The sequence below is a fragment of the Chiloscyllium punctatum genome, chromosome 4, assembly GCF_047496795.1.
Source record: "Chiloscyllium punctatum isolate Juve2018m chromosome 4, sChiPun1.3, whole genome shotgun sequence".
Taxonomy (NCBI): domain Eukaryota; kingdom Metazoa; phylum Chordata; class Chondrichthyes; order Orectolobiformes; family Hemiscylliidae; genus Chiloscyllium; species Chiloscyllium punctatum.
In genome coordinates, this window is record NC_092742.1 from 9146414 (window position 1) to 9162135 (window position 15722).

Sequence of the window (15722 nt, forward strand, 5' to 3'; positions counted from 1 at the left end):
AGGGACAGGCAGGAGGCTGGGAGAACACAGCAAGGCAGGCAGCATCAGGAGGGACAGGCAGGTGGCTGGAGCAACACAACAAGGCAGGCAGCATCAGGAGGGACAGGCAGGAGGCTGGGGGAACACAGCAAGGCAGGCAGCATCAGGAGGGACAGGCAGGAGGCTGGGGGAACACAGCAAGGCAGGCAGCATCAGGAGGGACAGGCAAGAGGCTGGAGCAACACAACAAGGCAGGCAGCATCAGGAGGGACAGGCAGGAGGCTGGAGCAACACAACAAGGCAGGCAGCATCAGGAGGGACAGGCAGGAGGCTGGGAGAACACAGCAAGGCAGGCAGCATCAGGAGGGACAGGCAGGAGGCTGGAGCAACACAACAAGGCAGGCAGCATCAGGAGGGACAGGCAGGAGGCTGGGGGAACACAGCAAGGCAGGCAGCATCAGGAGGGACAGGCAGGAGGCTGGAGCAACACAACAAGGCAGGCAGCATCAGGAGGGACAGGCAGGAGGCTGGAGCAACACAACAAGGCAGGCAGCATCAGGAGGGACAGGCAGGAGGCTGGAGGAACACAACAAGGCAGGCAGCATCAGGAGGGACAGGCAGGAGGCTGGAGCAACACAACAAGGCAGGCAGCATCAGGAGGGACAGGCAGGAGGCTGGAGCAACACAACAAGGCAGGCAGCATCAGGAGGGACAGGCAGGAGGCTGGGGGAACACAGCAAGGCAGGCAGCATCAGGAGAGACAGGCAGGAGGCTGGGGGAACACAGCAAGGCAGGCAGTATCAGGAGGGACAGGCAGGAGGCTGTGGGAACACAGCAAGGCAGGCAGTATCAGGAGGGACAGGCAGGAGGCTGGAGCAACACAACAAGGCAGGCAGCATCAGGAGGGACAGGCAGGAGGCTGGAGCAACACAACAAGGCAGGCAGCATCAGGAGGGACAGGCAGGAGGCTGGAGCAACACAACAAGGCAGGCAGCATCAGGAGGGACAGGCAGGAGGCTGGAGCAACACAACAAGGCAGGCAGCATCAGGAGGGACAGGCAGGAGGCTGGGGGAACACAGCAAGGCAGGCAGCATCAGGAAGGACAGGCAGGAGGCTGGGGGAACACAGCAAGGCAGGCAGTATCAGGAGGGACAGGCAGGAGGCTGTGGGAACACAGCAAGGCAGGCAGTATCAGGAGGGACAGGCAGGAGGCTGGAGCAACACAGCAAGGCAGGCAGCATCAGGAGGGACAGGCAGGAGGCTGGGGGAACACAGCAAGGCAGGCAGCATCAGGAGGGACAGGCAGGAGGCTGGAGCAACACAACAAGGCAGGCAGCATCAGGAGGGACAGGCAGGAGGCTGGAGCAACACAACAAGGCAGGCAGCATCAGGAGGGACAGGCAGGAGGCTGGGAGAACACAGCAAGGCAGGCAGCATCAGGAGGGACAGGCAGGAGGCTGGAGCAACACAACAAGGCAGGCAGCATCAGGAGGGACAGGCAGGAGGCTGGGGGAACACAGCAAGGCAGGCAGCATCAGGAGGGACAGGCAGGAGGCTGGGGGAACACAGCAAGGCAGGCAGCATCAGGAGGGACAGGCAGGAGGCTGGAGCAACACAACAAGGCAGGCAGCATCAGGAGGGACAGGCAGGAGGCTGGAGCAACACAACAAGGCAGGCAGCATCAGGAGGGACAGGCAGGAGGCTGGGAGAACACAGCAAGGCAGGCAGCATCAGGAGGGACAGGCAGGAGGCTGGAGCAACACAACAAGGCAGGCAGCATCAGGAGGGACAGGCAGGAGGCTGGGGGAACACAGCAAGGCAGGCAGCATCAGGAGGGTCAGGCAGGAGGCTGGAGCAACACAACAAGGCAGGCAGCATCAGGAGGGACAGGCAGGAGGCTGGAGCAACACAACAAGGCAGGCAGCATCAGGAGGGACAGGCAGGAGGCTGGAGCAACACAACAAGGCAGGCAGTATCAGGAGGGACAGCCAGCAGGCTGGAGCAACACAGCAAGGCAGGCAGCATCAGGAGGGACAGGCAGGAGGCTGGAGCAACACAGCAAGGCAGGCAGCATCAGGAGGGACAGGCAGGAGGTTGGGGAACACAGCAAGGCAGGCAGCATCAGGAGGGACAGGCAGGAGGATAGGGGGACACAGCAAGGCAGGCAGCATCAGGAGGGACAGGCAGGAGGCTGTAGCAACACAGCAAGGCAGGCAGCATCAGGAGGGACAGGCAGGAGGCTGGAGCAACACAGCAAGGCAGGCAGCATCAGGAGGGACAGGCAGGAGGCTGGAGCAACACAACAAGCCAGGCAGCATCAGGAGGGACAGGCAGGAGGCTGGGGGAACACAGCAAGGCAGGCAGCATCAGGAGGGACAGGCAGGAGGCTGGAGCCACACAGCAAGGCAGGCAGCATCAGGAGGGACAGGCAGGAGGCTGGAGCCACACAGCAAGGCAGGCAGCATCAGGAGGGACAGGCAGGTGGTTGGGGAACACAGCAAGGCAGGCAGCATCAGGAGGGACAGGCAGGAGGATAGGGGGACACAGCAAGGCAGACAGCATCAGGAGGGACAGGCAGGAGGCTGGAGCAACACAGCAAGGCAGGCAGCATCAGGAGGGACAGGCAGGAGGCTGGAGCAACACAGCAAGGCAGGCAGCATCAGGAGGGACAGGCAGGAGGCTGGAGCAACACAACAAGCCAGGCAGCATCAGGAGGGACAGGCAGGAGGCTGGAGCAACACAACAAGGCAGGCAGCATCAGGAGGGACAGGCAGGAGGCTGGAGCAACACAGCAAGGCAGGCAGCATCAGGAGGGACAGGCAGGAGGCTGGAGGAACACAGCAAGCCAGGCAGCATCAGGAGGGACAGACAGGAGGCTGGGGGAACACAGCAAGGCAGGCAGCATCAGGAGGGACAGGCAGGAAGCTGTGGGAACACAGCAAGGCAGGCAGCATCAGGAGGGACAGGCAGGAGGCTGGAGCAACACAACAAGGCAGGCAGCATCAGGAGGGACAGGCAGGAGGCTGGAGCAACACAGCAAGGCAGGCAGCATCAGGAGGGACAGGCAGGAGGCTGGGGGAACACAGCAAGGCAGGCAGCATCAGGAGGGACAGGCAGGAGGCTGGAGCAACACAGCAAGGCAGGCAGCATCAGGAGGGATAGGCAGGAGGCTGGGGGGACACAGCAAGGCAGGCAGCATCAGGAGGGACAGGCAGGAGGCTGGGAGAGCACAGCAAGGCAGGCAGCATCAGGAGGGACAGGCAGGAGGCTGGGGGAACACAGCAAGGCAGGCAGCATCAGGAGGGACAGGCAGGGGGCTGGAGGAACACAGCAAGGCAGGCAGCATCAGGAGGGACAGGCAGGAGGCTGGAGGAACACAGCAAGCCAGGCAGTATCAGGAGGGACAGGCAGGGGGCTGGAGGAACACAGCAAGGCAGGCAGCATCAGGAGGGGCAGGCAGGAGGCTGGAGGAACACAGCAAGGCAGGCAGCATCAGGAGGGGGAGAAGTTGAGGTTTTGGGTGTAACCCTTCTTCAGGACTGGGGGTTGGGGTAGGGGAGTTGCAGATAAAGGGGTTGGTGCTGGGGGAGGGTTGTGGGTGGGGACGGGGTGGAGTGGTGAGGTAGTGGTAGGTGCAAAGAGCTGAAGAGGTCACAGCGGTGTGGCAGTGAGAAAGGAAGTCACGGAGTTCACATCTGAGGGAGACAGAGAACTTCTTCAAAGTGAAAAGTCAGACAACATCAGGTTATAGCCAAAACACGTGATGCTGGAAAAACGTCGATCCTCCTGCTCCTCAGATGCTGCCTGACCTGCTGTGCTTTGACTCTGACTCTCCAGCATCTGTAGTCCTCACCTTCTCCAATGCCAGGTTGTGGGCCAGCAGGTTTATTTGTTAGTACAAGCTTTTTGGAGTGCTGCTCCTTCTCCTGAAAGCTAGTGCTTCCAAATAAACCTGTTGGACTATAACCTGGTGTGGTGCGATTTGTCACTTTGCCCATCCCAGTCCAACACTGGCTCCTCCACATCATGGCGGCCTTCTTCAAAGTGGGCATCCTTTGAAGAGACTTGGCAGTGGCAATCTCCAGCAGCTAAAATATGGGGGGGGGGGGGAACAAATGACAGTGTTCCTATTGGCATCCAGACATTTGTTTCAGATTCCATTAACATCATCCAGCTGTTTGGGGAGTACTGTTTACCTGAGATTAACTCCAGCAGGGAAAGATTAGGCAACATTCCCCCCATTGCAGTTAAATAGCAGGGATCACAGGAACAGCAGGGAGAACCAGTCTGAATACACTTGTCTGTCAACTGCCAGTTTACTTTAGAAACAGTCTAAATGGCTGTTTAACCGAAAGGCTGAATGCAGGATGTCGAGCAGAGCAAATCCAACCTATTGACTGCCTCCAATCTCAGTGGTGATCTCAAACATATTTCCACTTGGAGGTGTTACCCTGTGAGTAAGCTACTTCCTCTGTTAGATATATACATGGTGAAGCAACAGTTTGCACTGTGTCAGCTTGGGAGGCAGCAGTGAGAGTGTGTGGATCTACAGGAGAGATTCCTGTTTCAGCAGCCTCTCTTCCCCCTACCCCCGGGGAAGACAGCACTCCCTCTCAGTCTCCTCGCCTCTGGCTGGCCTCAGCAGCTCTTTCACAGACTCTGGAGTCTCTCCCTCGGTAAGTGTCCGCTGATCTCTCCCTGATTGCTGTCCATTGTCCTGGCTTCCAGTTCCATGGGACCCCTCAGCCAGATTCCCAACATCGGATCCAACGGCACAGGTTGCAGCCGAGACCCCACGTCTGTCGGAAATTCGGGGAAGACTTGCCCTTCCGCCTACCCTGGTGGGAGAGCAGGGAACCCCCCGTGGAAGTGAGGGACGGGGTGGGGATCCTGTCATCCCAGGGAGACAGACAGGGAGAGGGGGAGTTGGGGAGGGGGGAGTGTTGGGAGTAGCCAGCGGTGAAATGATCAGAGTGGTGCTGGAACAGCACAGCGGGTCAGGCAGCATCCCAGGAGCAGGAAAATCGACATTTCGGGCAGATATTCCTGATGAAGGGGTTTTGCCCGAAGCGTCGATTTTCCTGCTCCTCAGATGCTGCCTGATCTGCTGTGATCTAAACTCCAGCAGCACTCTGATCTAAACTCTGGTTTCCAGCATCTGCAGTCCTCACTTTTGCCCAGCGGTGAAATGATCAATCAGGACTGGTTTCCAAAGAGTGGTGATACACTCTGGGGATGAGCTAATCTCCCTCCCTCTCCTGAGGGTCTGACAGGTGTATGTCTGTGTGTGTACCTATGTCTGTGTGTGTGCCTGTGTCTGTGTGTGTGGATCTGTGTGTCTGTGTGTGTGTGGGGCTGTGTGACTGTGTGTGTGTGGGGCTGTGTGACTGTGTGTGTGTCTGTGTGTGTGTGGATCTGTGTGTCTGTGTGTGTATGGGGCTGTGTGACTGTGTGTGTGTCTGTGTGTGTGGGGCTGTGTGTCCGTGTGTGTGTGGGGCTGTGTGACTGTGTGTGTGTGGGGCTGTGTGTCCGTATGTGTGTGTCTGTGTGTGTGGGGCTGTGTGTCCGTGTGTGTGGGGGGGGGCTGTGTGTCTGTGTGTGTGTGTCTGTGTGTGTGGGGCTGTGTGTCTGTGTGTGTGGGGCTGTGTGTCCGTGTGTGTGTGGGGGGGCTGTGTGTCTGTGTGTGTCTGTGTGTGTGGGGCTGTGTGACTATGCGTGTGTCTGTGTGTCTGTATGTGTCTGTGTGTGTGGGGGGGCTGTGTGTCCGTGTGTGTGGGGGGGGCTGTGTGTCTGTGTGTATGTGCATGTATGTGTGTCTGTGTGTGTGGGGCTGTGTGTCCGTGTGTGTGTGGGGGGCTGTGTGTCCGTGTGTGTGTGGGGGGCTGTGTGTCTGTGTGTATGTGCATGTATGTGTGTCTGTGTGTGTGGGGCTGTGTGTCCGTGTGTGTGTGGGGGGCTGTGTGTCCGTGTATGTGTGGGGGGCTGTGTGTCTGTGTGTGTGGGGGGCTGTGTGTCTGTGTGTATGTGCATGTATGTGTGTCTGTGTGCTAGTGCATTATGTGTGGTCGAAATGACATCATGTACAGCCCCACCATAACCTTATATTCAATGCCTTAACTAAAAGAGGCAAGCATTTGTTTATTTATTTATTTTTAGTGTAATGTCAGTGTCACTGGCTGGGCCCAGCATTTATTACCCGTCCCTAGTTGCCCCTTGAGAAGATGGGGGTGAGCTGCCTTCTTGAACCGCTGCAGTCCATGTGCTGTGCCCACAATGCCCTTAGAGAGGGAATTCCAGGATTCTGACCCAGTGATCTTGAAGGAACAGCAATGTACTTCCAAGAGAGGATGGTGAGGGTCACGGAGGGGTACTTGCAGGGGATGGTGTTCCCATGTACCTGCTGCCCTTATCCTTCTGGATGGAAGTGGTTGTAGGTTTGGAAGGTGCTGTCTGAGGATCTTTGGTGAATTTCTGCAGTGCATCTTGTAGATGGTCCACACTGCTGTTACTGAGTGTCGGTGGGGGAGGGAGTGGATGTTTGTGGAGCTGCCTCAGGTACCTCATTTATCTGTCCTGCTTCCTTCAAGGATTTAGGAACTATTACACCAAGCTCCCTCTGATCCTCTTCTCTTTCCTGGCATTCTATCATTCATTTTGTCCTTTCCCCCAGTGCATCATCTGACACCTCGGTATATCGTTGTATATCTAATATCTAGCAAAACGGATTTTGAGGAACCTGCATGGTTTAATGTAGGAAATGGGGAACTACTGGAGGGTTGTTTGTCATAAACATGACCAATCCCCTCACCCGGATGGACTGCACCCCAGGCTGCAATGGGAAGCAAGACAGGAGATTGCAGGAGCTCTAACACATGTACAGCACAGAAACAGACCCTTCGGTCCAACCCGTCCATGCCGACCAGATATCCCAACCCAATCTAGTCCCAACTGCCAGCACCTGGCCCATATCCCTCCAAACCCTTCCTATTCATATACTCATCCAAATGCCTCTTAAATGTTGCAGTTGTACCAGCCTCTACCACTTCCTCTGGCAGCTCATTCCATACATGTACCACCCTCTGTGTGAAAAAGGGGCTCTTGTCTATCTTTTCCCCTCACCCTAAACCTATGCCCTCTAGTTCTGGACTCCCCGACCCCAGGGAAAAGACCTTGTCTATTTACCCTATCCTTGTCCCTCATGATTTTATAAACCTCTATAAGGTCACCCCTCAGCCTCCAACGCTACAGGGAAAACAGCCTCAGCCTGTTCAGCCTCTCTCTATAGCTCAAAACAAGGGGCACCATCCTTGTAAGTCTTTTCTGAATCCTTTCAAGTTTCACAATATCCTTCCTATAGCAGGGAGACCAGTATACCAAAAATGGCCTAACCAAAGTCCTGTACAGCCGCAACATGACCTCCCAACTCCTGTACTCAACACTCTGACCAATAAAGGAAAGCATACCAAACGCTGCCTACACTATCCTATCTATCTGCGACTCTGCTTTCAAGGAGCTATGAACCTGCACTTCAAGGTCTCTTTGTTTATCAACACTACCCAGGACCTTACCATTAAGTGTATATGTCCTGCTCTGATTTGCCTTTCCAAACTGCAGCACCTCACATTTATCTAAATTAAACTCCATCTGCCACTCCTCAGCCCATTGGCCCATCTGATCAAGATCCCGTTGTAAACCTTCTTCACTCTCCACTGCATCTCCAATATTGGTGTCATCTGCAAATTTGGACAGACTTAATACCCACTTGGAAAGGCAAGGGTTAATTAGGGATAGTCAGCATGGCTTTGTCAGCAAATTTGAAAATGTAATGGAGTGTGTGGATGAGGGAAATTCAATTGATGTAGTTTGTATGGATTTTAGCTAAACTTTTGACAAGGTCCCACATGGGAGACAGATGGAGAAGGTTAAAGCGCATGGAATTGAGGGAAACCTGGTGAGCTGGATCAGAAACTGGTTTAGTAAGAGGGCAGAAAGGGCAGTTGTGGTAGAAGGCTGTTTGAGTGACTGGAGGTTGGTGTGCTGTAGTGTACAACAAGGGGATTCTTACATCTTGTTTTACACATCAATAATATCGATGAAAATGTGGGGGGATGTTAAGCAAATTTGCAGATGGCACCAAGATTGGTAGAGCCATTAGTAGCGAAAAAGATGGGTTGTAGGTTACAGAAAGATATTGGTGGGTTAGTCAGAGAATATTTAACCCTGGTAAGTGCGAGGTGATGCACTTTGGAAGAAGGAGCAAGATGAGGGAGTGTTTAATGAATGGCAGGACACTGGGCAGCTTAGAGGAACAGAGGAATTTTTGGGGTAATTATTCACAGATCCCTGAAGTTGGCAGAGCACATGATTAGCAGAAAGTGAGGACTGCAAGTGCTGGAGATCAGAGTTGAGAGTGTGGTGCTGGAAAAGCACAGCCAGTCAGGCAGCTTCTGGGAGCAGGAAAATCGACATTCCAGGCAAGAGCCTTCATAAGGACTGAGGCTTGTGAGATGAGGGAATGGTCTCTGCAGAACACAGATAGCGGTGAGGAGGGAAGTATATCTCTGGTGGTGGTCTGACTGTAGGTGGTGGAAATGGCGGAGGCTGATACATTGTATCTGAAGATTGGTAAGGTGGAAGGTAAGGACGGGGGGGGGGGGGATATCCTTGTTGTGGTTGGGTGGGTGGGGTGCAAGGGCGGAGGTGCGAGGAGTGGAGAAGATGCATCGGAGGGCATCCTCAACCAGGTGGGAGGGGAAATTTTGGTTGTTGAAGAAGGAGGCCATCAGGGATGTTCTGGAGTGGAATTGGTCCTCCTGCAGCAGAAGCAGAGGAATTGGGAGTAAAGGATAGCATTTTTAGTGGGGGATGTTTGGGACAAAGTGTAGTCCAGGTACCTGTGGGAGTTGGTGGGTTTGAAGTAGATGTCCGTGTTGAGTCAGTTGCTGGAAATGGAGTTGGGGAGGTTCAAGAAGGGAAGGGAGGTATCCGAGATGGTCCAGGTGAACTTGAGGTCAGGGTGGAAGTTGTTTGTGAAGCTGATGAACTGTTCAACCTCCTCGTGGGAACACGAGGTAGCACTGATACAGTCATCGATGTAGCAGAGGAAAAGGTTGGGGATGGTGCTGGTGTAACTATGGAAGATCAACTGTTCCATGTATCCAGTGAAGAGACAGGCATGGCTACCTCTTTGGTCTGAAGGAAGCTGGAGGATTCGAAGGAGAAGTTGTTGAGGGTGAAGTCCAGTTCAGCCCAGTGGAGCAGGGTGTTGGTACTGGTTGAGTCGGTGGGAGAGGAAGAAACAGAAGGTTTGGAGGCCTTCCCCATGACGGATGGCTGTGTACAGGCCCTGGATGTCCATGGTGAAGATGAGGAGTTGGGGGACGGGGAAGCACAAGGCGTGGAGGAGGTGGAGGGCATGGTGTGGTGTCCCGAATGTATGTGGGGAGATCCTGGACTAAGGGGGACAGGACGGTGTCAGGGTATGAGGAGATGAGTTCAATGGAGTAGTCGGAGACAATGGACTAGGCAAAAGTGAGGACTGCAGATGCTGGAAACCAGAGTCTAGATCAGAGTGGTGCTGGAAAAGCTCAGCAGGTCAGGCAGCTTCTGAGGAGCAGGAAAATCGATGTTTCGTGCAAAAGCTCTTCATCAGAAGACAATGGACTGACTGGGGCAGTCAGGTTTATGAATCTTGGGTAGGTGATAGAGCCGAGCAGTGTGGGGCTCTGAGACTATGAAGTTGGAGGTTGTGGATGGGAGATCCCTTGAGCATATGAGTATGATAGTTTAGAAGGCATATAGGACAGTTTCTTTCATCAGGTTATGGCAAAGAGTATAGAGCAAGGAGGCAATGTTGGAATTGCACAGAGCATTGGTCAGGCCACAACTGGAGTACTATGTGCAGTTCTGGTCACCTCACTGTGCGAAGGATGTGACAGTGTTAGAGAGGGGATACAGAGGAGTTCACCAGGGTATTGTCAGGACGTAAGGAGAGACAAGATATGCTCAGATTGTTTTCTCTCGAGCAGAGAAAGTTGAGGGGGGAACACGATTGAGGTGTATAAGATTATGAGGGGATGGACAGGGTGAAGAGAGAGGAGCTGTTCCCCTGGTTGAGTGGTCAATCATGAGAGGGTGTAGTTTAGGGTAAGGGGCAGGAGATTTAAAGGGGATTTGGGGAAGAAACCTTTTCACACAGTGGGCGGTGGGAATGTGGGATATACTGCCTGGGAAGGTCGTGCAGGCTGGAAACATTTAAAAAATATTTGGATGAGCCCTTCAATTATCATAACATTCAAGGATATGGGACAGGTGCAGGAAATTGGGATTAACATACTTTTAGTACTAGCTGTGTTGGTACAGACTTGATGGGCCGAAGGGCCTTTGATGCTCTGTATAAATCCCTGTCTCACTATATGGATTGAGAGATCATAACAATTTAATTTTCTTTGTGACCTGCCAGTTGGAACATATGCTTTTATTACGACATCTTATCATGCTCAAAATTTAATTTTCTTTTGTTTATTTTGCTTAATTGATGTTCAGTGTTTGACAAAGTATCCATTAGTCTGGCTTCCTGCTCTGGTTCCTATTTCTTATGGCCTTAATGAATCAGAAGCAAAAAGACTTGCATTGCCCCAGCCTAGGTCACAGTCTCAAGTCGCTTTCGCTCCAGTGAAACACTTTTGCATTGTTGGAAATGCAGTTAGTGAGGAGGAAGTCAAACAAACAGCAATGTGTTAATGATCAGAGTGAGTGTTTCTGTTTTAGTGTTGTAAGGGGAGAACGCAGGCTCTGACACCATGCAAGAGGGTGTTGTTTGTCTTTGCAGGATGGTTACGGTACAGGGGGAGGCACCTTCTCTCTCAGGTTCAGGGCAGTTGACAGGAAGAGCAGTTTACCCCCTTCAGACCCTCCCCCCCCGCCCATTCCAACTCCCAAATGTCCATAAGAACATAAGGCCTAGGAGCAGGAGTAGGCCGTCTTGTCCCTCGTGCCTGCTCCACCACTCATTACAATCAGGGCTGATCTTTTCGTGGACTCAGCTCCGCCCACTCGCCCTCTCATTGTATCCCTTAGTTCCTTTATTGTTCCAAAAAAAACTATCTTAGCTTTAAAAACGCTACTGAAGTAGCGTCAACTTCTTCCCTGGGCAGGGAATTCCATAGATTTACAATCCTCTGGGTGAAGAAGTTCCTTCTCAACTCAGTCCTAAATCTGCTGCCCCTAGTCTTGAGGTTATGCCCTCTTGTCCTAGCTCCAGCTGCCAGTGGAAACATCCTCTCGACTTCTATCTTATCTATTCCCTTAATAATTTTATATGTTTCTGTAAGATCCCTCCTCATTCTTCTAAATTCCAATGAATATAATCCCAGTTTACTCAGTCTCTCCTCATAAACCAACTCCCTCAACTCCGGAACCAACCTAGTGAACCTCCTCTGCCCACCCTCCAGTATCAGTCCATCCTTTCTCAAGTAAGTAGACCAAAACTATACACAGTAACCCAGGTGTGCCCTCACCTGCACCCTGTACAGCTGAAACATAACCTCCTTGCTTTTAAACTCAATCCCTTTAACATTGAAGGATAAAATTCCACTTGCCTTCCTAATTACTGGTTGTACCTGCAGACCAACCCTCTGTGACCCATTGGCTATCTACGTTTCTTCTCTGAAAACCTGTCTCCGCCACGTTCCCAGGCAGTGCCTTCTAGGTCTGAACCACTCAGTGTGTGAATCAGGTCTTTTCTCATGCTCCGAGAATCCTTTACGTTGTGGAAACAGGCCATTCGGCCCAACACGTGCACACCAACTCTTTGAACAGCATTCCATCCAGACTCAACAACTCCCACCCTGTCTCTGTAATCCTGCATTTCCCATGGCTCATCCATCGAATATTACACATCCCTGCACACTATAGACAATTTAGCATGGCCAATCCACCCTAATCTGCACGGCTTTGAATTGTGGGAGGAAACCAGAGCAACCGGAGGATACCCACACAGATGAGGGGAGAATATGCAAACTCCACAAAGACAGTCGCCTGAGGCTGGAATCGAACCCGGGTCCCTGGTGCTATGAAGCAGCTGTGCTAACCATTGAGCCAATATCAGTAAGTGAAGTCCCTCATCCTTGGAACCGTTCTCCTGCACTCTTTCTAATGTTGCCCAGTCCACGTGTGACGGAATACTCATAGAACATCGAACATAGAAAAATACAGCGCTGTACAGGCCCTTCGGCCCTCGATGTGGCGCCAACCGAAGCTTACCTAACCTACACTAGCCCAATAACCTCCATATGCTTGCCCAATGCCCGCTTAAATGACCATAAAGAGGGAGAGTCCACCACTGCTACTGGCAGGGCATTCCATGAACTCACAACCTGCTGAGTAAAAAATCTACCCACTTGCCTGTTTGGTTGCAGCTCTAATAACACTTAAGAAGCCTGACCCCCATCCAGGACAAAGCAGCCCGCTTGATTGGCACCACACCCACAAGCCTCCAGCACTGACACTCAGTAGAAGCAGTGTGTACTATCCATTCCCTCTGCCGCTGAGGCAAGAGTGCTGCAGATGCAAACCACAAACACAGTACACGGCAGATACTTCCAAATCAGTTCTGTGGTTTCAAAGTTCAAGGGAAGTCAGTGCATGGAAACTAGCATGTTCCCTAGTCCCAAATTAAACACAATCCTGATTTTGGAATAACATCACCATTCCTATACTGCTGGTCTAAATCTTGGAATTCTCTCCCAGGTACCAACAATACCTTCCCCAGCCTTCTGGAGAATAATCAGGAATGGACAATTACCTTATCTTCTGTACAAACAGCATTTTCCTCGCTGCCATCCGTTGTGAGGAAGGGTCACTGGACCCGAAACGTTAACTCTGCTTTCTCTCCGCAGAGGCCACCAGACCTGCTGAGCTTTTCCGGCAATTTCCATTTTTGTTTCTGATTTGCAGCATCTGCAGTTCTTTTTTAGGTTTTTATGGACAATAAAAGTTGGCTTCGCCAACAATGACCACATCCCCTGAAGGAATGTATTTTACAGAGAGAAGAAGTATTCTTTTATGACTACACTTGACAGCCCAGAGCTAATACTTAACTTTCCAGTTTGGAATTTCAGCATGTGTCTGGGCTTGTTCAGGGATAAGCTTGCTCATAACAAATCAGAGTTGACAATACATTCCAAAAGATTACATTTTACTCCTGTGTATCAACATTCAAATATAGCTGTGTGTCCCTGTGCGTTGTTCCAATGGAACGATGCTTTATAGTCTGGTTACAATTCTCTATCTTTGTCCGAAAGGCTAACTGGTCTCCGTCTCTTTTCTCACAGACAGTGCCCCAATGATTGTCCACACATCTCCCAACCAGTCCCTGGTAACGGCTCCTAATCTCAGCGCAGTCAACAGCTCCAATGGCTCACTTGTTTGCCCCGAAGGTAATTTCTGGGAGTGGCTGTACACCTTTCAGCCGATTTACATCATGGTGGTGTGTGTCATTGGCGTTGTGGGGAACAGCTTTGTCCTGATCGTCCTGTGTTTACAGAAAGGACGTTGCACGGTGCCAGATCTCTACCTGGGGAATCTGGCTGGGGCTGACCTGCTCCTGTTGGCTGGCCTCCCCTTCTGGGCCGTTAACATTGCCCTACACTACGAATGGCCTTTTGGAGATTTCCTGTGCCGTTACGTCAACTCGGTGATTTATATGAACTTTTACAGCAGTGTCTACTTCTTGGTGATGGTCAGCATTGACCGCTACCTGGCTCTGGTGAAAGTCTTTCATTACAGCAGAATACGGACACTCTCATGTGTCAAGATCAACTGCCTCATCATCTGGATGTTCGGCGTGCTGATGAGTAGTCCCATCATCATATTCCGAAGAGTGATCTATGTGGAAGATTTGAACATCTCTGCCTGTTTACTTGATTACCCTAATAAGTATTGGGTTCTGAAGATGGACATTCTGATGGTTGCCATTGGTTTCCTGATCCCTGCGTTCATCCTCTGTTTCTGCACATTTCAGGTCCTGAAGGTCCTGAGAAACAACCAAATGCAGCGCTTCAAGCAAGTACATAAGGAAAGCAAGGCAGCCATCTTGGTGCTCGCTGTCCTTTTGGCCTTTGTCATTTGCTGGCTGCCATTTCAACTGCTGCGGTTCCTCAGGATCTTTCTGTTTTCAAACATCCTGCAGGGCTGCTCATTAGAAAGAGCGGTTAGTAACAGCAATCAGATTGCGAGCTTCCTGGCCTGCACCAACAGCTGCATTAACCCCGTGCTCTATGTCCTTGTGGGAAAGCAGTTCAGGAAGAAAGCACAGGAGGTGTGGGTCCGAGCTAGGAGCAGGTCATTACAGACTTTGAATGACTCCCTCACAAGCCGCACCACAACAGTAAAGAGTTAACATCTGGATATGAAGCAGAGATCGAGCCGTCTCTCCAACTGTGAGCCTGTCTTCACACATCACTTGTGGTTGTCATGCTTTTCCTCTTTCTGCAACTGATAGGACAGGCTGTTGCAATATGCATGTCAAGATTCTTAATTATATAAAGGAAGGAATGAGATGTATTACATACCAGTCTGTCCCTGATCACTTTTCCGATAGTTGCTTCAAACCAGGGCATCACCAGACAGAGATGTGGTGATGTCCAGGGGCTCTGGGAGAAAGGGAAGTAAACTGTGCAAAAGGTGTGTGGCTCCTGGTCAACGATCATCTGCTAGGCTCTGGCTGAGGACAACATCAAGATCAGCTACTGCGCAAGCACGAAGCTTTAGGGCGGCACGGTGACTCAGTGGTTAGCACTGCTAGCTCACTGTGTAAGGGACCCGGGTTCCATTCGAGACTCAGGCAATTGTGTGGAGTTTGCATATTCTCTCCATATCTGAGCGGGTTTCAAAGAACAAAGAAAATGCTGTGCAAATCCAAGGAAAAGAATTATAAGGATATGGGGCAAGCCCTTTAGGACTGAGCTGAATAGAAATGCCTTCACTCAGAGTGGTGAATCTGCCATTGAAAGCAGCTGAAGCAAAAACCATTGAATGTTTTCAAGAAGGAGTTAGATCGAGCTCATAGGGACGGATGGGGTTGGAGAGAAAGCAGATTCTATGGAATTGTCACAAGGCAATTGGACACGTCCTGGAAAAGGCCAGTTTGGCAGGATAATGAATGTAAAGACTGATTGATAGCATAGAGCCCAGTTGTGGAACAGTGGCAGTGTCTCTATTGCTGGAGGTCAAGGTTCAAGTCCCACCTACTCCAGAGGTGTGTAATTACATCTCTGAACACGTTGATTTGGAAAATAGTGTTAAAAAAAATCTAATTGTATACCTCTTTCAAAAAGTTAGCTCAGGCAGGTCAGGGCACATGGTTTTAAAGAGAGATCGCGATTGATTTGAAACATAGCAAATCACCTGCAAGGTTGATAAATGGGAAAACAAGTAACATGGGAGAGTTATAGCTCAGGTACTAGAACAAGGTTCAGTGCAGTTTAACAATGTGGTGTCTTCTCAAGAATATTCCAGATGGCTGGATAAACCTGTTAGAATGATTCAGCAACACAAATAATTGTAATTCATACAGTACCTTTTATTATAAAGTTGGCATGGTATAATGACAGTAATCCTGTGTTCAAGTGATGTTGAGTTGATACAATGCTCTGTTTGAGCTCACAAATAATAAAATATGCCAAAGTATTTAGGGTAACGTTAATCCTTGATGTTATGATATGATGTGTGTTATCACAGA

At 51.3% G+C, this 15722-nt stretch overlaps 1 protein-coding gene across 2 annotated transcripts; it reads left to right on the forward strand.

Moving 5' to 3' along the window:
• Window positions 1–4522: 4522 nt before the first annotated feature.
• On the forward strand, window positions 4523–15722 carry LOC140475917 (B2 bradykinin receptor-like). 2 transcript variants are annotated; one of them, XM_072567846.1, is made up of 2 exons: window positions 4523–4656; window positions 13315–15722. In XM_072567846.1, the coding sequence occupies exon 2, from the start codon at window positions 13326–13328 to the stop codon at window positions 14379–14381; it is 1056 nt and encodes a 351-aa protein (XP_072423947.1). In that variant the 5' UTR covers window positions 4523–4656; window positions 13315–13325; the 3' UTR covers window positions 14382–15722. The 2 variants fall into 2 exon arrangements, with proteins under 2 accessions (XP_072423947.1, XP_072423948.1); XM_072567847.1 differs by lacking the exon at window positions 4523–4656 and adding an exon at window positions 11890–12088.